At 44.0% G+C, this 23128-nt stretch overlaps 1 protein-coding gene across 1 annotated transcript in view; it reads left to right on the top strand.

Moving 5' to 3' along the window:
• Positions 1-23128, top strand: part of PTGFRN (prostaglandin F2 receptor inhibitor) — a 78136-nt gene that overhangs the window by 50519 nt on the left and 4489 nt on the right. Inside the window, exons 5-8 of the mRNA XM_005542200.4 lie at positions 4595-5020; positions 10269-10688; positions 17619-17726; positions 21937-22242. Coding sequence (XP_005542257.3) covers positions 4595-5020; positions 10269-10688; positions 17619-17726; positions 21937-22242 — 1260 coding nt within the window. The remainder of the gene's footprint in view (positions 1-4594; positions 5021-10268; positions 10689-17618; positions 17727-21936; positions 22243-23128) is intronic.

Below are 23128 nucleotides of genomic sequence, written 5' to 3'. Positions count from 1 at the left end.
ATGCAGTGGAGGGCCTTGAAGCCAGGCTGGGGAGCATTTTCTTAACTCAGTAGGTGGGGGAAGAAGCCACGGGAGGCTTATAGAGCAGATGCCCGAGCAGTCATGTCAGTCATGTCAGTCATGTCAGGTGGCATTGGGAGGTTGTTATTACAGTCTTGGCTAGAGGGAGTGAGGGCCGGGGTGAAGGGGTTCTTCATGAGGTTTTTACTTCTATTTGCAAATATTCATGAAGTGTCTACTCTGCATCAGGCCTGGGAACAAAGAAATGGAAGAGACACTGAGGAGGTAGGATGTGCGAGACTTAAGAACCCTCAGAGTGGAGAGGTGGAAGGGAAGGGAGAGTGTTGAAGACGGCACACCTTTAACACTGAGCGACCTTGAGAATGAATGGCAGGAATGTGGTAGCAGGAATGGTTGTTGAAAAGTTTGGAGGTGGGGCTGGCTGTGTTTGGAGCAAGGTTTTAGCTTGCGCTCTCTCTCTCTATCTCTCTCTCTCTCTCTCTCTCTCTCGCTTGCTCGCTCTGTGTGTGTGTGTGTGTGTGTTTGTTTGCAGAGGCAGATGTGGAGTGAGGTGAATTTGGTTGTGAGCATGCTGAGGTTAAGATGCCATGGATGCCCGGTCAGAATGCCCAGACCTCAGCTGAGGCCAGCGTTTGGGTCTGGAGGCTAAGGAAGAGCTGGGTTTTCATGTCTGGGGCAGTGAGCTTTGGGGTGTGAGCAGGCCAGGGAGTGGGAGGAGAGAGAGAGCTGCCCAGGTGGTTGGCACAGGAGCTAGTTTTGACCCCTTTTCTGTGTGTTCTGTGATCTGACCACTAATAGGTGAGTCAAGTCACTCGAACATGTTTTTTTTGCATTGACAGATTAAAATTATATGTGTTTATGGTGTATCACATGGTGTTTTGAAATATGTATACATTGTTGAATGGCTAAATCAAGCTAATTAACATATCCATTACCTCATATACTTTTAATTTTTTGTGCTGAGAATGTTGAAGATCTATTCTCTTAGCAGTTTCCAAGTATACAATAAATATTTGGTTATTAACTATAGTCACAATGTTGTACAATAGATTTCTGGAACTTATTCCTCCAGTCTAACTGAAATTTTGCGTCCTTTGCCTAGCGTTCTCCCCTCCCCATCCCCCAGCCTCTGGTAATCACCATTTTACTCTCTGTTTCTATGAGCTCAGCTTTTTGAGCTCCCACATATGAGTGACATTATGTGGTATTTGTCTTTCTGTGCCTGGCTTATTTCACTTAACACTGTCCTCCAGGTTCATCCGTGTTGTTGCAAATGGCAGGATTTTGTCCTTTTTTTTTATGGTTAAATAGTAGTCTATTGTGTATATATACCCCATTTTTTAAATCCATTCATCTGTTGATGGACACGGATTGATTCCACATCTTGGCCCTTGTGAATAATGCTGCCATGAGCATCTCGCGTCTTTCATCATAATTTTGACGGCCTTTGAAAAGGTGCCACTTTGAAAGAATCTGCACGGGGGTGGAAGTAAACCATGAAGGATCAAAGGGTCTGTCACCTGTGAGGAGACAGAAGAGGAGTCCCCACAGGCAACTTCATGGTGTTTTGGATCACACTGGTCAGCGAGGCTGAGGCGACGGCCTGCGGGGAGGTGTCGTCTGGGTCAGATTCCCTGTGGCAGTAACTTAGTGTCATGGCAGCACTGCACTCAGCGTTCCTAAAAATCCTATGTCCGTCAGTGGAACTTAGAAAATACAAAGTTTAGAAGACAGTAGGTTTGGTTCATCTGTGAGCTAAGGATGCACTTGAAAGGTGGGAGAAGATAGGGCTTGGTAGGGCTTCATTCCCATCTGCCACTTTTGAGCTGTGTGGGCCAGTCACTAACTTATTTAAAGGTCTCCCCTCAGAAATGGGAACTGTGAATAATAATCACAAATATATACACGTGTCTGTATATATGAGTATGTGTGTACCTGCATACACACACACACACACACCAGGCATCAGTCTAGGCATTTTAAGTACAGTATATTTTAACTCTTAACCCTCACAATAACATTATGAGCTAGTTACTCTCGTCGCCATTTTTATGGGTGAGGCACCAGAGATCTGCGTAATCTACCCAAGGTCAATGGCAAGTAAAGGGCAGAACCAGGATTTGAACACAGTCTGACTCCAGACCTCATCGCCTCACCACTGTTCTCTGCTGCCTCACAGTTTGCTGTGCAGGGTTATGGTTCTCCAGTCTTCACACAGTCTCATGCCACACAGGAAGGGTCTTAGGCGTTGTGCTTGAAGTGGACTTGAGGCTCCATGTAACAGCCACTGCTGGCTGCTGCCTGCAGATAGTTGATGTTCAGTGTCCTGGGGCAGTCTTGCTCTGTGCACAGCTGGTGCAAATCTGCCCTTTCCACATGAGATGGACTTAGTTGTCCTGCTCTGCACCCACATTGCTGCATCCAGAATTCGACATGAAAGTTTAGTTGTGGAGTCATTTGAGCATTCCTTATCTTTTGCATATGATGATGTAAGCACAGTTGGGTGGTGTGTGTCTTTCGGTCAGTTTTTGCTAGGGTGATGTGTGGTGTGGTGTGTTAGCACCATGCCCAGGAGCAGGATATCCCCTAGCAGTGTGACAGCACACGAGCCTGTAAATTGAGCAGTCAGGATGGCCGCTGGATTCCTCTCTAGCCCTGGCAGTCCCACAGCCTGTGGATTCTCTGCGGTGTCCACATCACAGTACAATGTGCTCCCATGGATGGGTGCAAGCAATTAAATACTTGCGAATATGACATTTGAGGATTTAGGATTTTGAGTTCTTTCCATTTCCTGGCCCACTGAATCATTCTTGGAGAAATCATGATGTTATAAATTCCATTAGAAGTGTAAATCACAAGAAAAGTTCCTTGACCTCAGCAGCTTGTAATCTGTATGTCATAAATGAAAACAATGTTAAATAAAACTAAACTTTGATCAAGATGATGCAGATAAAGATAGTGTTGATAAATGGAACGTTCTGTTTAGGTAGTGTTATTTTTCTCCCAGAAGGCAAAGTGCTATGGAAGAAAAACGTGTAGCCTTTATAGGCCGGGTGCGGTGGCTCGTTCCTTAACCCCAGCACTTTGGGAGGCTGAGGTGGGCGGATCACTTGAGGCCAGGAGTTTGAGACCAGCCTGTCCAACATGGCAAAACCCTGTCTCTACTAAAAAAATACAAAAATGAGCTGGGTGTGGTGGTGTGTGCCTGAATTCCCAGCTATTTGGTTGGCTGAGGCATGAGAAATGCTTGAACCTGGGAGGCAGTTGCAGTGAGCTGAGATGGCGCCACTGCACTCCACGTAGAATACACAGTGAGACTCTGTCCAGGAAAAAAAAAAAGAAAAAGAAAAATGTAGCCTTTTCTAAAAGCCTGAACATTAAGGCAGTAAACATTTACTGAGTGCCTACTGCATAAAAGGCAGTGTATTTGGAGCTTGAGGATGAGACTGTAAGCAAAGAGTCATTGTGGAGTGGGCTAACTGGCATCCAAGGGTGCATAGATGGCTTCTGGGAGCACAGAGGACATCCCTTCTGGGGACCCAGGTGACATTGAAGAATAAGTGGAAGTTTGTAGAGCATCCCGAACAGGTCATCACAGTGGCGTGAGACTGTGTGGAGACTGGAGAACCTCAAGTAATCAGGTGTAGAGGAGCTGGGGGAAAGGAGAGGAAACCACAAGAGGATTCCAACACCAGCTCCTTGGCAGGTGTGGAGGAAGCCTTGGGGCCAAGGAGGACAGAACCATGGAGGTGCAGATGGATTAAATTGATGCAATGAAGCCAGAGGAGGGAGGGGTTTTTCTCCCAGTGAAAACAGGACTGTGGCAGAGGAAAGGGATTGCCAGGAGAATGCTAGCTTCCCCCCACCCTTCCCTGTAGGGTCATAGGGTGCCCGCTAGGGCCAGATTCACAGTGACGCAGGTGAGTTACATGTGGCAGTAGCAAGAATGTCTGTGGGAGAGTTTGAGATGGGAGTGCTTACTGACCACTGAACACAGATTCCACAGAAAAAGGCAGAGGAACAGTAAAATGAGGACAGGAATATGTAGGGGGAATGATGACCTGAGGGCCTTGCATTTGGGGCATGGCCAAGGATGACGGAAGCTGAGCCACTATGAGACTGATGGGCCTAGTGTTGGGTGGGGTTTTCCAGTACTGCTCCAGTGGGGGCGTTGGAGGTCTGTGGTCTTGCTTGGCATTCCAGAGCAATCTTGGTAGAGGGTGAACACTGACCTTCTTAAGAGATTCTTCTCAGAAGACCTTAACCTCTTGGGGAAACTGACAGCAGACCCAGCGCCATGGAAAGATCAAGACTTTGGCCGAGGACATTGGGCTTCTGCCCTTGGGAGGTTTTCTTGGGGTGGGAAGTATGAGAGGTGGTGTTTTACAGGTTTTGCAAGAACACTGTTATAGGATCCTATCCAATGCAATGGCTGATTTCTGTCTCTGTAGTCTGGCAGGAGAAGCCTTTAATTGTCCAAACAAGAGCAGTCCTCGTCTCATTCCTTTTGCTAATTCTTGCTACGTTGCTCTAATTATTTTCCTATCCTGGCCTTTCTGTCTCTCTTGTTCAGAACCAGACTACCAGGTGTACCTGAATGCTTCCAAGGTCCCCGGGTTTGCGGATGACCCCACAGAACTGGCATGCCGGGTGGTGGACACGAAGAGTGGGGAGGCGAATGTCCGATTCACGGTTTCGTGGTACTACAGGATGAACCGGCGCAGCGACGACGTGGTGACCAGCGAGCTGCTTGCAGTCATGGATGGGGACTGGACGCTGAAATACGGAGACAGGAGCAAGCAGCGGGCCCAGGATGGAGACTTTATTTTTTCTAAGGAACATACAGACACGTTCAATTTCCGGATCCAAAGGACTACAGAGGAAGACAGAGGCAATTATTACTGTGTCGTGTCTGCCTGGACCAAACAGCGGAACAACAGCTGGGTGAAAAGCAAGGATGTCTTCTCCAAGCCCGTTAACATATTTTGGGCATTAGAAGGTAGGAACTTTTTTCTTGTTATTCATTTTTGTTTTGTCTTCGCTTAAGTCGTGCCTCTGTGTGTTTTCAGATGCACAGTCACCCTCTGCAGGTTATCACTTACACTAGGAATGTATGTCCTGGACATTGATCGCCATGCGACCTGCTACACCTCTTTGGACTCACTATCACCCCTCCTCTATCCCTAAGCCCCAGAGAGGTCCCTCTCCAACTCACTGTCATCAGCCAAGTCTCTTGTTTCCTGAACTTTACCTCTGAATGTTCCTTTTCTCTTTCTTGTGTTGAACCTGATGACTCTGAGGACACTCTTTCCCCTGGAGAAAGTTACCTCTCTGAGGACAGTTTCCCCCAGAGCCCACCTAACTGGTGCCCATTTTCTTCCCACACTTCTCATAACTGGGCCTAGAGGTGGGGCAGGTGCCCTCCTTGATCCTCCCTGCAGCTTCCAGGCTGTTTTTGCTCACTCCTAAAAATATCTAGCTTCGAATCTCATGTCATCATCACAGCATACCACCTCTTCTCGTTACTATTGCCTGCTGCCTCCTAGATCCTTCATTCGTTCTTTGAAGATGTTAGCGTTTGTTTCATGGCCACTCTGTCTGACACTGCTCCCATCTTGCTAACTTCAGTATCTGTGTAGAGCACTGGGTCACAGTTGGAAGCACCCTAGGAACTTAAAAAAAAAATGCTGGTGCTTTGTCCCACTAGAAATTCTCCCATCCAAATATTAACCAGGCTCGACCCTGCTTAGCTTCCAAGATCAGATGAGATCGGGTGGGTCCCACAAGAAATTCTATTTTAGTTGGTCTGAAGTATACGCATTCTGGGCACTGGAATTTTTAAATGCTCCCATAGTGATTTTCATGTGCAGCCAAGGTGGCGAACTGTAATATAGTTAATCCTGTCATTCTCAGTTGCTTGTCCTCCTCTCTCTAGTCATCATGTCCTCTATCCTATTTTGGTCCTACACTCCCGTGCTTATATGCTACATTAGACCGTCTCCCTTCTGATAACTGAAACCCCTCCACAGTCTCAATTTCAAGCATCCTGTTTTCTAAACATATCTCCTGTCTTTCTACACCACTCCCTCTAGTACTCCAGCAACAATCCCCGAATCCTACTGGGGCCAACAATCTGTTAATCCTACCACCTGACATCATCCTTCACTCCCATTGTGTCTTCATGTCTCTCTCACTAGGGTGCCCATTTGTAGTCCAGCGTACACCTGGACTGGTGTACATTATGATAGCACCTTCTTTCATTCTCAGAGCTAAGGCTGGGAGGTAGGGGTAAGTTATGTGGTCACCTACTGTTACCTAGCCTAAATTCCCAGTCAGTCTTAATCATTCCCTTGCATACACCCCTAGCTCCCTTCCTTTCTCAGTTTGCATTAGACTCTGGCCAAACCACAACCCAGTTCAAAGGCAGCTTTCTGCAGCCTCCCTACCTGTGCCCACAGAGCTAATGTGGTTGGAGAGAAACATTCAAACATGTTGACTGGGCTCCCTTTAAAGTAGTGGTCACTTGTGACAAGTGGGCTCTCAGCACTGCCTGAGAATTATTCTGCATTTCCTTAGTCTGTTTATCTCCCCACTCTCCTAAGTGATTACTGCATACAACCTTCTGTCTCTGCAAACCTCCTCCCACAGCTTCTTTCTCAGCTGTTGGCCCTGCTTCCTGTTCTCCTAAAAGTAGAAATAATCAGGAGAATACTCATTCACGCTGCCCCAGGGCTGAGACCAGGTCACCCGGCATACAACCTGGCAGAGGCCAGCCGCTCTCACTACTTAGACCATGGCTACTCTCTCTTATGTCTTCAGTAATTCTCTCCCTTCTGGACCTTTCCCATAGGTCTGTCAATGTGCTGTTAGATCCAGGTTTCCTTGGGTTTTTAAGAGGGGGTGGGGAGTGAGGGTTGTGGTATTTTTTGTTGTTTTAGTTTTGTTTTGTTTTTAGGGACAAGGTCTCACTCTGTTGCCCAGGCTGGAGTGCAGTGGTGTGATTGTAGCTCACTGCAGCCTCGACCTCCTGGGCTCCAGTGATCCTCCCACCTTAGCCTCCTGAGCAGCTGGGACTACAGGTGCTCACCACCACATACAGCTTATTATTATTTTTTTTTTTTTTGAGACAGGGTCTTGCTCTGTTACCCAGGCTGACTTGCAGTGTCATGATCATGGCTTACTGTAGCTTCAGCCTCCTAGGTAGGTTAAAGTTATCATCCCACCTCAGCCTCCCGAGTAGTTGGAACTAGAGGCACTACAGGCCATTACCATCATGCCTGGCTATTTTTTTGGGGGGTGGGAGTAGAGACAGGGTCTCAGTGTGTTGTCCAGGCTGGTCTTGAACTCCTGGCCTCAAATGATCCTCCTGCCTTGGCCTCCCAAAGTGCTAGAATTACAGGCATGACCCACTGTGCCAGGCCACCACCTTTTTTATGCTAATCTTGATCTTGCTTCTTCATCCATCTTTCTGTTGCCGACACCCATTTGTCTACTTATTACTTTTTCCTTTTATAACAATAATATTTGATGTATACATACTCAGTGTGTCTAGTTTTTCTCCTTCCATTCTCTCTGGTACCTACTCGAATCAGGCTTTCCCCTCAGCTGCTTGTGGTAAGGTGGCCAGTAATCATCATATTGGAAAATCCTATTGTCAGTTATTTTATTTGACTTAGCAGAATTTAACACAAGTGATTCTCTCCTCCTGGGAATCCTTTGGTTTTTCCCTTGGCTTGTGGGACACTGCCTTCTCAGGGCGTTCTTCCAACTTTATTAGCTATTTCTCAGCCTCCTTTGCTGGCTTCTATTCATTTTTTGAACCCTGGAACATTAGACTACCTCAGGACATAGTCTTCGGACATAGTCCTTGGACTTCGACTTCTTTTCTATTTAACCTCACCTTCTTGGTGATGTCTCTAATCTCATGAATTTAAATACCGCCTAGACACCAGTGACTGCAGATTTACACGTCTACCCCGGACGTCTTTCCAGAACTCCAGACTCAATATTACATTGCGTTCTTGACACTATTTGACTAACAGGCATCTTAAATTTCTGTTCAAAAGGACGCTTCCCATCACATCTGCCAGCTCTCTTCTCCCAGCCTCCTCCAGCACCATTGTTCTAGTGGCTCAGCCCAAAACCTTCATCCTGGACTCCTCGTTCTTAAAATTGACTTAGAATCTGGCTACTTTTCACACTCTGCCATTTACGGCGCCACCCTTGCCTGGATTACATCCCTGGCCTCCCAGCTCGTCTCCTTGCACTGCCCTAGCACACGGCAGCTGGAACAATCCTGTTAAATATAAGTCAGGTCCTGAAACTCCTCCGCTCTGAATCTTCAAAGCCTCCCCATCTCACTCAGAGCAAAACCCAGAATCCTCTAAGTGGTCTTAGGTGTTCTGTACCAACTGGTCCCATTACCTTCTGGCCTCACCTAGCACCCTCCCCAGCACCCACTCCATCCAGCCACTCTGCCCTTCCAGGCTCCTCACATATACCAGGTGTGCTCCTGGCTTGTAGCTTTCTGCCTGCTGTTCCATCAGCCTAGAATGCTCTTCCCAAGATAGATAGGACTTGCTCCCTCACCTCCTTCAGGTCCTTTTTATTTATTTAATTTTATTTTTAATTTTAATTTTATTTTTTTAGAATCTTGGGCCTGCTCTCTCACCGAGGCTCTCTCACCCAGGCTGGAGTACAGTGACGCCATCACAACTCATTGTTGCCTCAAACTCCTGGGCTCAAGCCTCCCAAGTAGCTGGGACTATAGGCACATGCTCTGTGCCTGGCTAATTATTTAATTTTATTTTTAGAGACACAGGGTCTTGCTATGTTGTCCAGGTTGATCTCAAACTCCTGACCTCACGCAGTCCTCTCGCCTCAGCCTCTCTAATCACTGAGATTATAGGCGTGAGCCACTACACCCAGCTCAGGTTCTTTTTAAAATGTTGCCTCCTCAGGGAGGACGTCCCTGATCTCTCTATTTACAGTTGCGGCACACACACCTTCCTTCCATATACAAATCCACGCTTTTTCTCTTCCTTGGTTGCTTATCATCTCTTAAACATTTATCACCATCTAACCATACCATATATTTTACTTGTGTATTTCATTTGTCTTCCTTCACTAGCATATAAAGGGAGGGATTTTTGTATTTATTTATTCACCGTTATGTTTCCAGTACCTGCAGTATGGAAGGCTCTCAATAAATACATGTTTAAATTGGTGAATGAATGACCGAACTCACAGGAAAATCAAGAAAGACTGTGGTGGCTCAGTAGAAGCTCAGCAGTCAGTGGTTCTGGAGAGAGTTCATAATATATATGCTCTGCTAATCGGTTTGTTAGAACAAGTGTTCCAAAAAATCTAACGTAAAAATCTCATCTTGTAACTGGATGGATTATAGGATTCATCATCTTATTAAAGGATAAAAAGAATGTGTCTAATTCGTTTATTCATCCACTCAACAAATATTTAAGCACCTTCCAAGTGCCTGACATTGTGCTACTATAATAGATGAATTCTAATGTGTACCTGCGTAGGCATTGTTGTTTTGACAGAGACGCAAGGAGTAATCCGCTTAAACCTAAAGTTAGCGTAGCCATAGACACCTCTCAAAATGTTTAAATAGCATTTCTGAAATTAAAGTGTAAACCAAGTGGAAATTATTAGATCTGCAAATATATACGCTACAGTCATTTTAGCAATAAATCTGTAATGTCACTATCATATGATTAAACAGAGAGAACTCATTTGTCCCTTGCTGTATTCCTGCCTGCAGGCTGACTTAGCTAGGGGCACTTTCCCTGCATTTAGCAGACCCCTGGGGAGGAGAGGCAAATTGTATGGCCAGGAGCCTGGCTTGGAGGTCATGTGTTCAACCATGTCTTTCCCACCTTGCTAGAAGTGCTCTCTGCCTTGCATCTTTTGGAGCACCAATAGTGGGTTCCCAAACTCTTCCTGGTGAAACTTCTTAAGGACTTAAAAATCCTTAAAACTGGTTCTCACCATAATTTCCTCTCTCCTGACACCCACTGATTAATTTCAGACTGTTACTTCCAAAATGGGGTGGTTTTAGCCTGCTTATAGATACACGTGATTTTCTTTCTGAGTTTCCCGATTTTCATAGGTGCTTTTGTGTGGAAATTTGCAAATAAATTTCTATTTCTTGGTTATTTTGCTTTTAGTTGCATTTTTATTTTAACTGATCTTGTTGGAAATCACATCCTTCTGGTCCTTCATTCCAGATTCTGTGCTTGTGGTGAAGGCGAGGCAGCCAAAGCCTTTCTTTGCTGCAGGAAATACATTTGAGATGACTTGCAAAGTATCTTCCAAGAATATTAAGTCGCCACGCTACTCTGTTCTCATCACGGCTGAGAAGCCCGTCGGCGACCTCTCCAGTCCCAATGAAACGAAGTACATCATCTCTCTGGACCAGGATTCTGTGGTGAAGCTGGAGAATTGGACAGACGCATCACGGGTGGATGGCGTTGTTTTAGAAAAAGTGCAGGAGGATGAGTTCCGCTATCGAATGTACCAGACTCAGGTCTCAGACGCAGGGCTGTACCGCTGCATGGTGACAGCCTGGTCTCCTGTCAGAGGCAGCCTTTGGCGAGAAGCAGCAACCAGTCTCTCCAATCCTATTGAGATAGACTTCCAGACCTCAGGTGAGCAGGGAGTCCTGTGGAATCATAGATGGAGCTAGAAGAGACCCTACGGTTTTGATCAGATGCCCTCATTTTTAAAAACAGCTTTGTTAAGGTGCAATTCATATGCCATACAATTACCTGTTTAAAGTACATAATTCAGTGGCTTTTCATATATTCACAAAGTTGCGTGATCATCACCACAACCAGTTTTAGAACATTTTCTTGACCCCGAAAGAAACCTGGACCCCTTAGCCAATACCCTCCATTCACACTCCATTCCCTACCTCCCATTCTGCAACAACCACGATCTACTTTCTGTCTCTCGACATTTTGCCTATTATGGACATTTCACATAAATGGAATATAATATGGGGCCTTTGTATCTGGCTTCTTTTTTGGAGCAAAATGTTTTCAAGGGTCATCCATATTGTAGCATGTATCAGTGCTTTGTTCATTTTTATGACTGAATAAGATTCCATTGTATGCATATGCCACATTTTGTTTATCCATTCATCAGTTGATGGACATCTGGGTGTTTCCAGTTCTTGGCTATTATAAATAATGCTGCTGTGGACATTCATGTACAAGTTTTTGGATGAATGTATGTTTTCATTTCTGCTTTCATTTTAAGGAAATGAACTGAAGCTCAGCTACTTCAGATACTTTAGGGAACATGGTGGAGTATAAAGAAAGAGAGGAGGGAATCGAGCCTCCCAAGGTGTTAAATGACTTGTCAAAAGTGGAAGATTTTTAACATCCTTTGTCTGTGTATGTATGTGTTTCAGTAGGAAGATGATTTGAAAGTATTTCAACCCCAATCTTATTTAGAATATCAATGCAAAGGATTATCATTTGTGAGTTTAAGACTAAATGTTTTCACTAACTCTGCCCTGGGTTCCTGGGTTTTAATTAGAAATTTGTGAATGTATATATTGATACTCCTCTGTAAAAATTCAGGTATCAATTGAATCAGTATAATGACTGCAAGATATTTATTGAATTAAATAATTAGTATTTATATTAAAGATAAGCTAGATTCTAATACAGTTTGTTTTCTATTAATATTATTTGTAGTATTATAACCTTTTATGGTATATAGTGAAATAATCTTCTAACATCTCTTGACCTTTAAATTAAAGGGTAAATATTGATTTAAGCCCTTAGATTTGGAAAGAGCAGAGAAAGCATAGGCTTCCTTTATTGTGTATCTGTTTGTTTTTAATAGCAGCTTTATTGAGATAGAACTCACATACCATAAAATTCACTATATAAAGTGTACAATTTAGTGGTTTCTAGTATAGTCACAGAGTTGTGCAACCATCACCACTATATAATTCTAGAACATTTTAATCACCTCAAAAAGAAACTCTGCTCTCATTAGTAATCATTCCCATGCCCCCATGCCCCCGCCCCTGGCAACCACTAATTTACTTGCTGTCTCTATAGATTTGCCTCTTCTGGGTATTTCATATGAATTGAATCATATTATATGTGGACTTTCGTGACTTGCTTTTTTTCACTTAGCATAATGTTTTCAAGGTCCATTCATGTTGTAGCAGGTATCAGTACTTCATTCCTTTCTGTGGCCGAATAATATTTCATTGTATGGATATGCCACATTTGTTTATCCATTCATCTGTTGATGGACGTTTAGACTATTTCTACTTTTTGGTTATTATGAATAGTGCTGCCATAAACATTATTATTTGAAAATATCTTCTCCCATTCTGTGTGTTGTCTTTCACTTTCTTAATGATGTCTCTTGAAACACCAAATTTTTAAATTTTGATGAAGTCCAGTTCATCTGCTTTTTTTTTTTTTTTTCCTTCTCCTTTTGCTGCTTGTGTTTTTGCTATGTCTAAGAAATCACTGCCTAATCTGAGGCTGTGAGGATTAACACCTATGTTTTCTTCCAAGAGTTTATAGTTTTAGCTCTTACATTTTAGGCTATGATTCATGTTAACTTTTGTATGTGGTTAAGAGGAAGGGATCCAACTTTTATTATTTTGCAAGGAGATGGCCAGTTGTCCTGGTACCATTTATTGAAAAGTGTGTTATTTCTCCCATTGATTTGTTTTCGTACCCTTGTCAAAAATCATTTAATCATAAATGTAAGGTTTATTTCTAGACTGTCAATTCTATTTCAATGATCTAGATTTCTGTTCTTATAACAGTATCACATTGTTTGATTACTGTAGCTTTGTAGTTAGTTTTGAAATCAAGAAGTTGGAGACTTCCAATTTTGTTCTTTTTCAAGATTGTTTTGGCTGTTTTGGATACCTTGCACTTCCATGTGACTTTTAGGATCAGACTGTTAATTTCTACAGTCCAGGCATCTGGGACTTTGATGGGGATTGTGTTAAATCTGTAGATCAATTTGGAAAGCATTGCCATTTAACACTATTGTTTTTCAGTTGATAAACATGGGATATCTTTCCATTTATTTAGGTATTAAATTTTTTCCATGGTGTTTTGTAGTTTTCAGTGTACAAATCATGTTTCTTTTGTTAAATTTATCCTAAGTATTTTATTCTTTTTGATGCTATTGTAAATAGAATTGCTTTCTTAATTTACTTTTCTGCTTGTTTATTCATTGCAGTTTTATAGAAGTACAACTGGCTTTTGTATATTGATCTTGAATCCTGTGACCTTGCTGAACTTGTTTATTAATTCTGATTAATTCTAAAGTTTGGGGACTCGTTACAATTTTTAAAATACAAGATTATGTCATCTGTGAATAGAACTAGTTTTACTTCTCCCTTCCAAACTGAATATCTTCTATTTCTTTTTCTCGAGTAACTGCCCAGCCAGAACCTCCAATACAGTGTTGAATAGAAGTAGCACAAGTGGACATTCTTGTCTTGTTTCTGATCATAGGGGGAAAGTGTTCAGTCTCATTCACCTTTAAGTATCATGTTCACTGTGGGATTTTCATGGATGCCCTTTATCAGAATGAGGAAGTTTCCTTCCACTCTTAGTGTGTTTCCTTCTATTCTTAGTTTTTTTTTTCATTCCTAGTTTGTTGAGTATTTTTGTCATGGAAAGGTGTTGAATGTGGTCAGATGCTTTTTCTGTGTCTATTGAGATGAGATGATTATGTGGTTTTTGTCCTTTACTTGTGTATTTGTTTTGCTGTCTGTAGGAATCTGTTCCATCTTGTTTTACATTTGTTATTTGATCTTTATTTTAAACTCTTATGTGGAAAAGGGGAGACACAGAGTCTTTTGTATCTATTTCTGGGTGAGGAATGGATGTTGAATCTATTCCTCAATTCTTTAAATCTCAGCATAACAGATAAAACCACCGTAGCTTCCAGGTTGAATAGATTGCCTATGGTTTTTATTTTATTTAATCCACAGAGTTGTCATGGCCAGTTCACATTTTAATTAGAAGAAGCTGCCATCAAATTCACCACCCAGCACAATACTGTAGCCCTGAATAGCCACCAGTAAACATTGATTTGAAACTGAACAGCCTTTGCTTCCTAAAAATCAGTGACATACCTTAAGACACGCAACAAAAGGGTTCTTCAATGTTCACCTCCCTGTCCCCTGATTTCAGGGCATCTGCTTTTTGGTATTGAAAACCAAGGAGCCCAACTGAGTGCTAGCTTTTACTGATTCAAAGTGTCAAGAGGAAAATGGTATTTAAATATGATAGTGTAGGCTTTGACCTTTTAAAAGAAGAATAATAAAGTTTTTTCTTCGTAATATATATAGAAAATTTGAAAATATAGTAATGTAGAAAGAAGGAAAAGAGACTCATCCACCCTCCTACCAGAGACTGTTAATTTGTGTTGTTCATCTTCCTAGAATGTTTTTCTTGTATGTTTTCTTCATGACTTTGAGATCAGGCTGTACATACAATTTTAGGACCTGCTTTTCTCCCTTTAGTGTTATAAGATCAGCACTTTCCATATTGTAACCAGTTCTAGGTAAATATTAGTACCACCTTTAATGACTTTACATACTTGAATTTGCTTAACCATTACCCTATTGATGGACATGCAGATGGTCTGTAACTTTTGCTTTCATTAAAAAAAGGACCAGTAGCAGCTTTTTTTAGAGGCCAAGGTTAGAACATGGTTTATGTCAATGTTTGTATTTAAAAGTTAAGTAGTTCCTATACTCTCTGCAGACTAGGAATTGGGGGACCCCTAGTGACTCTGGTTGTTCATTTAAACTCTCTGTACCATACCCTGTCATCTGTGAAGTAAACCAGACAAATCCCCTCACAAAAACAGCATTACCACAGAAATTGACCATAATGAAAATATTTCTAAGCCTGGGATAATGACCCATATTAACAGTGAGCTGCTGATTTCATTAGGAGGAAATCCACTCCTGTGAATAGCTCACCACAATGCAGGCCTTTTCCCCAGTCCTTGTCTGCCTTGTGAGCTGCAGCACAAATGCTCCGTTGATTCCCACGTCCAGTAGAGGAAGTGAGAACTGTAACGTGACCTAGGAGGTATTTGGGTTTTCTTTGGAAACATAAAGAAAAAGTAAAATTTATTTGAATTAAGTAAGTCTTCTTTACTGCTTCAAATTAAAGAGATAAATCCATGAGAATTTCTTAATGTTTTGTCATTTTATGTTCTCTTAGGAGGGGCCTAAACACTAGAAAAGCCCCTCAGTGTAGTTCTGTGTATTACCATGACATTTCTAATCTGAGCAAAATATGACACACCGCCCCCCTTGCTTACCATAGTTGCTGCTAACCTGTACTCACTGACAGATGGCCGCCTATGGCATAAGTGTCCCCAGTCACCACACAGAGCCAACTCTGGGCAGTTTGGCTTAATCCTGCCCCACCTCACCACTCCAGGCAGAGCAAGTCCAGGGTATAAGGCCTGAGGGAGCCAGAGCTTAGAGCTGAGTTAATTGAAGGGGATGATGTCCAGAAATAGGTCAGGCTTCCTTGTCTCTGCTTTCATCCCTTTTCCCATTTCCTGGAACAGCCCTTCTGTCAGTTCTTTATCCCCTTAGAGTTACATACGCCCCTGCTATTCCCTGAATAATCAGAACTCTCAGCAGTTCCCCACCCAGAGCTGCCTAACCCCCCTAGGGTTCAATATTCTGTAACCATCCTTCACCTTTCTCCCAGGAACGCACAAAGTATTTATATACTTGGTTAGGAAAGCAGTCTGATGAATTCATCTTATTAGTCATCATGTCAAAATGAAAATATAGCCCTTTCATCATGTTACTCCCTCTGTCGTGGCCATTTCTTCTGCACGTTTAGAAAAGGTACTTTAGGATACTTGTTTCTTTCTGGCAATCTGAACAAGAAGTAGTATTACTTATATTCTTAACTTCTAATGAGTTTTACAGTCAGCACCTAGGGCCTTCAATCGTTGCTTCCCAGGAGACCCAAGGGGAGTCCCATAGCATTGATGTTCTGTGAATTTCTTTTAGGTTTGCCTGTTCCTAGATTTTAGGAGTTGGGATAAAGTAAACATTGAACTCTTAGGATTAGCTAAGCTGGAAGCTATGGAATGTTCTCACCTAAGAGGAATTCATAAGTGAGTTAAAAATAATAATTCTGCCTATAGCGTTCTCAGGGAGGCATGTAAGACAAATCCAGTTTGGGTAGGGTTTTTTTGATTTGTTTTTGTTTACAAGACTTTATTTTAATTTTATTTATTTATTTATTTATTTGAGGCAGGATTTTGCTCTATCACCCAGGCTGAAGTGCAGTGGCACGGTCTTGACTCACTGTAGCCCCAACTTCCCAGGCTCAAGCAATCCTCTTCCTACCTCAGTCACCTGAGTAGCTGGGACTTCAGGTGTGCACCACCGTGCTCAGCTAATTTTTGTATTTTTTGTGGAGATGGGATTTTGCTGTGTTCCCCAAGCTAGTCTTGAACACCTGGGCTCAAGCGACCTACCTGCCTCAGCCTCGCAAAGAGCTGGGATTACAGGCATGAGTTACTGCATCTGGCCTAGACTTTATTTTTTAGAGGAGTTTTAGGTTCCCAGCTTTTGAGCAAAAAATACTGAAAGTTTCCATATACTTCCAGCTCTCCTACAACACACAGCCTCCCCAACCTGAGTAGTCTTTTAAAGGCATATCCACCTGTAATCTTAGCACTTTGGGAGGTGGGCAGATCACTTGAGGTCAGGGGTTCGAGACCAGGCTGGCCAACATGGTGAAACCCTGTGTCTACTAAAAATACAAAAATCCACAGAGCGTAGTAGCATATGCCTGTAATCCCAGCTACCCAGGAGGCTGAAGCAGGAGAATCACTTGAACCCAGGAAGTGGAGGTTGCAGTGAGCCAAGATCACACTACTGCACTCCAGCCTGGGTGACAGAGCAAGACTCTATCTCAAAAAAAAAAAAAAAAAAAAAAAAGGAAAAAGGCATATCCAGGCTGCCTCCATTTTCCCTGGCAGGCTGGAGCTGTGCCTTGAGTTCTCCCACCATACCTCATAGAAACATCATTGTTGGCATGTCTGTCTCCTTACCAGATTTCAGCCTCTTGGTAACAAGGCCCCCTTCCCCAGCACCTAGCACAGTGCCGTGAGGCCACTCACTCCACTGGGACCAAAAGCATTCTTGCTTCAGTCCCTGTTCCTCTGATCCCTGAGCCACCCTGGCCTAGAAGTGAACTATGTTGAACAAGAACCAGCCCAGGCTGTTCCAGGGTGGAGGGTAGCTTTCGAATGAGGTCACTGTGGCCATCAGAAAGAAAAGCCAGAGCAAAAGTAATTCTTTCAGAAGAGTTCTATTTTGGTTGTAATCTTAAGATGAAGCTCACTTGGATGTGCCTAATGCCCATGTCTCTCTGAATAGAAGAGAGGCAACCTTGGAACACCTATTTTGTGAGTTTCTAGACCAGTTCCCAGGGACGAGAACCACATTTTGATGCCCCTTAGAGTGCAAAGAATGGAATTTGACAAAAGCATGAAAGAGAATAATGAGGCTGGCATTACTTTTTTTCCAGGTCCTATATTTAATGCTTCTGTGCATTCGGACACACCATCAGTCATCCGGGGAGATCTGATCAAATTGTTCTGTATCATCACTGTCGAGGGAGCAGCACTGGATCCAGGTACCTCACTCATTCTCACCCCTTCACCATGTTGCTTTCTGTCAATGTTTCTCATATCGTCCGCACTGTGTTACACAGATGTAGGTTAGGGGTAGGATTATCTATTTATCCCCTAACTGCCTGGCTCAGTACTTTGTACTCATTAAGTGTTTAATAAATACTTGTTGAGTGGATGCATCTATCTGCTAGATGGTGTAGGAATGCATCCAGACATTTGAATCTGAGCTGTCAAGACAGTTGGTGGGTCACTTCCAGGCCTGTTTCAAGCTGATTCAAAACCCATTGGCAGAGTCTAGCTCCTTCTCTTGCGTCTTTCATTCATTTATTCATTCAGATATTTATTGAGTTCCTTTGGTATACAGGTGCTGCTCTAGATACTGGGAATAGAGGAGTGAACAAAATGCCCGAAGTCTGTCCTTATGGAGCATGGCAACCTAGATGAGGACATGGGCAAGAAATAAAGTGCTCTATAATATCATAGCAATTAATGCTATGAAGACTTACAGAGCAAAGGAGTAGCTGGTGACCAGAGGGTGCTATTGTAGTTAGAATTCTTAGGAAATCATTATACATCTTTTCTTTGCAGGAAATATTAGCATCGCTGACAGGCTGCCTAAGAGTTGTGGGATGCATCAGTCTTACTCCTTTTCTGCTTAGCCCCATTCAGTGACCAGTTGATGTCCCTCTCTCACTCTTCCACCCTTAAGGCTTGAAAGAACATTAAATACACTCAGGGATCTCTGTTACTGAGCAGGACTGTACCCACCTCTGCCTTTTCCTAAAGAACTCATGAAGAACCTAATTCCCTATGGGCTTCCCTTTTCTCCTGCATGTTTTGACCCACAACACTCTGTATTGACCCACCCCATCACAAGTAGAGCCATGACTGCCGGCAGAAATCTGCACCTTGAAAAGGCCAAACTCTACAAAGGTCACAGGTTTCTATGTGGAGACTGCTGGAAGTGTGGCCCTGGGGAAGAAACTAAAATTAGCCTTCCATTCTGTGTGAAGGGGCAAGCTCTAAGCAAAGGGTGGTGGCCTGCAGTGAATCCAGTGAGCCCCTGAGCAGGGGACTGGGTAACACTAGCATCTGGAAGCAGAGACCTGGATGCCGCCACCATCCAGGTGGACATCTGGCTTCTGCAGGACTCCCAGTTGAATGTTCAGTTCAGCAAATATTTTCTATAAAGGACCTGGGTAGGAAATATGTTGGCTCTGTGGGCCAGATGGCCTCTGTGGCAACTATTCAACACTGTCATTGTAGTGTGAAAGAAGCCGTAGATAATAGTGTAAGCAAATGGGCATAGCTGTGTTCAGTGAAACTTTATTTACAAAAACAGGTGGTGGGCTGGACTTGGCCTGCAGGCTGCAGTTTACTGACCCCTGGACTAGTTGACTGATACCAAAATTGGCTGTAGTAGGGAAGCTGGACATGGTTGATCTTTAGAGGTAGGAAACAGAAGGAGAGTTTGTGGGAGATGTTAGAAAAGGAAAAGAAACAATCCCATCTGCATCCATGGAGTTGGTCAGCTCCATTCACCGGGGAAGAGGAATGAGAAGCCACTCCTATACCTGAGATGGGGAAGATTGAGGACAGAAAGCAGGATTCAGAAGAGAAAATGAAGCTAAAAGTAGAAGAGACTACCAGGGAAAAGGGAGGAAAATCCTTTTCAAAAGTTGGAAAAATGTAATACCATGTTTGCCCTTAAAGCTCATTTATGATACATACAAAAATAAATCCTTTAAATGCTCTTTCTCAGTAAATTAATAGGTCACCAGTTGTGCCCTTAATGTAAAAGTCTTTTCCTCCAATGTAATTAATTGCAAAAGCTATAGGTAGCTGTTATCTTTCAGATTACAATTTTGCAGAAGTTTGCACTCTTGGACTGTGTGGGTGGAAGATTCTGAATTATTAAACACAAGTTGTAATTTAGTTTTTCCTCACACATGCTGTGGGCTGTGAGGGAATGCTCTTTTGTGAAGGACACGTTGCATAAGTGATTTGTGGCCCAAGGTGCTCTGTGCCGAGCCGGGGTGGGGACAGCGGACTGTGGCCCTTCTGAGGCGGTATCTTAGGTCAGGTTCTCCCCAAGCAAAGACAGACAAGCATGTGAGTGGTGGATTGAGGGAGTGCTCTCAGGAAAACACACTGAGGGAGGCAGGGACTTGAGATAGAGCTGGAGAAGAAGGCTGAGGTCGAGGCATGAACTCGGAGCAAGTCCACCTCCCCACGGGGAGCTCTGGAGCATGAGTGTACTGCAGAGTAGGCCCACCAGAGGGAAGGGGACTGGGCTTTTCTGTCCCTTCACGAGTCAGTCATTGTCCACAGGCTGAGTGGCCAAGGAGTGAGAGTGTTTCACCACCTCCAGGTGGTGGCTTCTGTCAGCCTAAGCCCGGCCTCTGGAGAGGAAAGGGTACGGGTGTGTGAGTTTTAACAGCCAGCACCTGCAGCAGCCAGAGGCTCAGCCTGCCAGCTGGTGTGGACCGGCCACCAACGGCATTTGCTGCAGCTGGTAATGCCCTTCCCCTTAGCAGGTCTGTGTGTAGGAGCATGTGTGTTGTACTGTGGAGGTAATGTTCATGGTGACCAACTTTTATCGAGCACTTAGTGTGTTCCAGGTGCTGTTCTAAGCATTTTAATAAATGTAGTTAATTTAACCCTGGGTGCTGTCATTCTCATTTTGCAGATGTGGATACTAAGTCTCAGTGAACTTGGGGAACTCGCCCAGGTCACATGGTTCATTAGTGCTGGTGCTGGGATGCTAGCCCAGGCAGCCTGGCCCTGGAGCCTGGCTCCCATACCGTAAGGCACAGTGGGGACCAGGGCTTAAAGTCTGGGAACCTGGTTTGGCTTTTTGCCTTCAGCAACCACCCAGCACCTGCAGGTGACAGCAGCACTGAGTTAAGAGTTTTCATTGAAGACAAGAGAGTGATGCGGGTGTCCACTCTGCCCTTGGCACTGTGAGAGCCTCAGGCTGTTTATGGCACGCCCTCTGCCCCCAGGGAGGTGGTGGTTTCCTTGGAGAGATACTGGGAACAACAACAAAAAAAGTTATGCTCAAGTGCCACAGTAGGTCAATGGGAGAAAAAGAGAAGATATTACATGTTTAGAGTGAGCTAAAAAGGAATTATCATTTGGATAATTTCATAGAAATTCTTGCTTTTAGTTCTGCTTACTTTTTTAATATGTAAGCATCTGAACATAATTTATTTGCCTTATAATGTGCTTTTTGAGGCTATCAGTGTGTTTTTACTAAATGAATAAATGTTATCTCTTGTTCAGCAAAAATTGTTATTTGACATTTATACAAAATCCTTTCTCAAGTGGATTTAAGAGAAAACAGTGTTGTGGCTGTTGTCTTTTGTTGCTGGATGAATCTCAGAGCCGACACAGCTGATAATGGTTGGTACCAGTCAAGGGAAGAGGTCAAGGGCTTATGATGTGTGTTCTGTTTTCACATTCCATGAGAATTACCACTTGTGCCAAAGTCTTCTTTCTCTTATGCCCATATTAATTTATTTGAGGCTGTTAGAACCTTAATTTTGCAGAGTACTTTACGATTCAGCATTACTCTCTGGGACTGTTAAACTGTGTTCCATTTTCTCAGCTTGACATTTTTTTTCCTCTTGTTTTGAACTTAAGCACTTCTGCAAGGAAAGAAAAACCGTAGTGTACAATAAAACCTAAACTGTTTACAGCTCTAAATTTGGTGCGATTCATTTTATGTACATTTTGTTCCATATGACTTTAGTGTCCTTCCAGTCTTGGGTTCTTCTGCCTGAAATGTCAAAGGAGCTGGCTTTCTTTGGGAGACAGAGCCTGCAGTGTCCCCGCATACCAGTTTTCAGATCAGTGTTCTCTGTGGGAGAGTTTTTGACCCTGACTCTTCTTCCTGTGGCCCCTGAGTCTGGGTGGCAGCAGTGCAGTGGTTAAGAAGCTGGGCTCTGGAGCTGTACTCCCTGGGTTAAGCTGCATACTCTGCTACCTGCTGGCTACATGACCTTGAGCAGGTATATAGTCTGGCAGTAATGACAGGATAAAAGTATGATAGTGCCTTCCTCATAGGGCTGCTGTGAGGATTCAGTGAGACCGAAGGCATGTAGTGCTGTGCTTGCCGTACGGAGTAAGGGCCGCATACATGGATGGTGGCCATACGTGTGACTTCTGCCCATTGCACTGACCCCAGGGTTTTGGCTTGGTAATCCACAGATGACATGGCCTTTGATGTGTCCTGGTTTGCGGTGCACTCCTTTGGCCTGGACAAGGCTCCTGTGCTCCTGTCTTCCCTGGATCGGAAGGGCATCGTGACCACCTCCCGGAGGGACTGGAAGAGCGACCTCAGCCTGGAGCGCGTGAGTGTGCTGGAATTCTTGCTGCAAGTGCATGGCTCCGAGGACCAGGACTTTGGCAACTACTACTGTTCCGTGACTCCATGGGTGAAGTCACCAACAGGTTCCTGGCAGAAGGAGGCAGAGATCCACTCCAAGCCTGTTTTTATAACTGTGAAAATGGATGGTAAGAATGTCACCCAAATTTCTCAGTGTTTGGGAATGTCTTCTTTCTGTGCCAGGCTGTAGCTGACAGAACCCAGGTGGCCACAGTTTGAGGAATGTGCCGTAGCACGTCCTGCTTTCTTTCTAGACCTGGCCTGAGTCTGCACCCAGAAGGAGCCCCAGCAGCCCTTGCTGTTTCCCCAGCTGTGCTATTATGTGCTGGTGGCACCATTGAGAAATGATTTTCAAGACTTACTAGAAAAATTTTCAAGGCGTTGCCTCTTCTATACATTTACAGAAACTCGCTTTATTGTGTCCGAGGGTTGGCACGGATTCTGCCAGGCACAGGCAGAGAGCAGCCTTGAGAGAGAGGGTTCAGGTCGACAGGGGAGCTGTAGCTTAGGGATCTGCTACTCTCACTACCACTGGTTTTGCTTCTTAAAGAAGAGAGGCTCACGGCTGGGCGCAGTGGCTCACGCCTGTCACCCCGGTACTCTGGGAGGCTGAGGCGGGCAAGATCATGAGGTCAGGAGTTTGAGACCAGCCTGGCCCACATAGTGAAACCCCATCTCTACTAAAAATACAAAAAAAAAAAAAATTAGCCTTGGTGTGGTGGTGGGTGCCTGTAATCCCAGCTACTCAGGAGGCTGAAGCAGGAGAATTGCTTGAACCCAGGAGGCGGAAGTTGCAGTGAGCCGAGATCGCACCATTGCACTCCAGCCCAGGCGACAGTGCAATACTCCGCATCAAAAAAAAAAAAAAAAAAAAGAGAGAGAGACTCCTCTCGCAGTCACTGGCACAGAGCGGGTACTTCACAGAGCCCCAAGATGGGAGGATGAGCTCCCAGCCTCACTGGACCACAACAAACACCAGGGTCGACCTAACTAGACAGTCAGAGCTTTGTTCCC

Source organism: Macaca fascicularis, chromosome 1, assembly GCF_037993035.2.
Source record: "Macaca fascicularis isolate 582-1 chromosome 1, T2T-MFA8v1.1".
In the NCBI taxonomy this organism is placed as follows: Eukaryota; Metazoa; Chordata; class Mammalia; order Primates; family Cercopithecidae; genus Macaca; species Macaca fascicularis.
The sequence above is the reverse complement of the archived record's forward strand: the minus strand, read 5'-3'. Positions and strand labels throughout refer to the sequence as shown.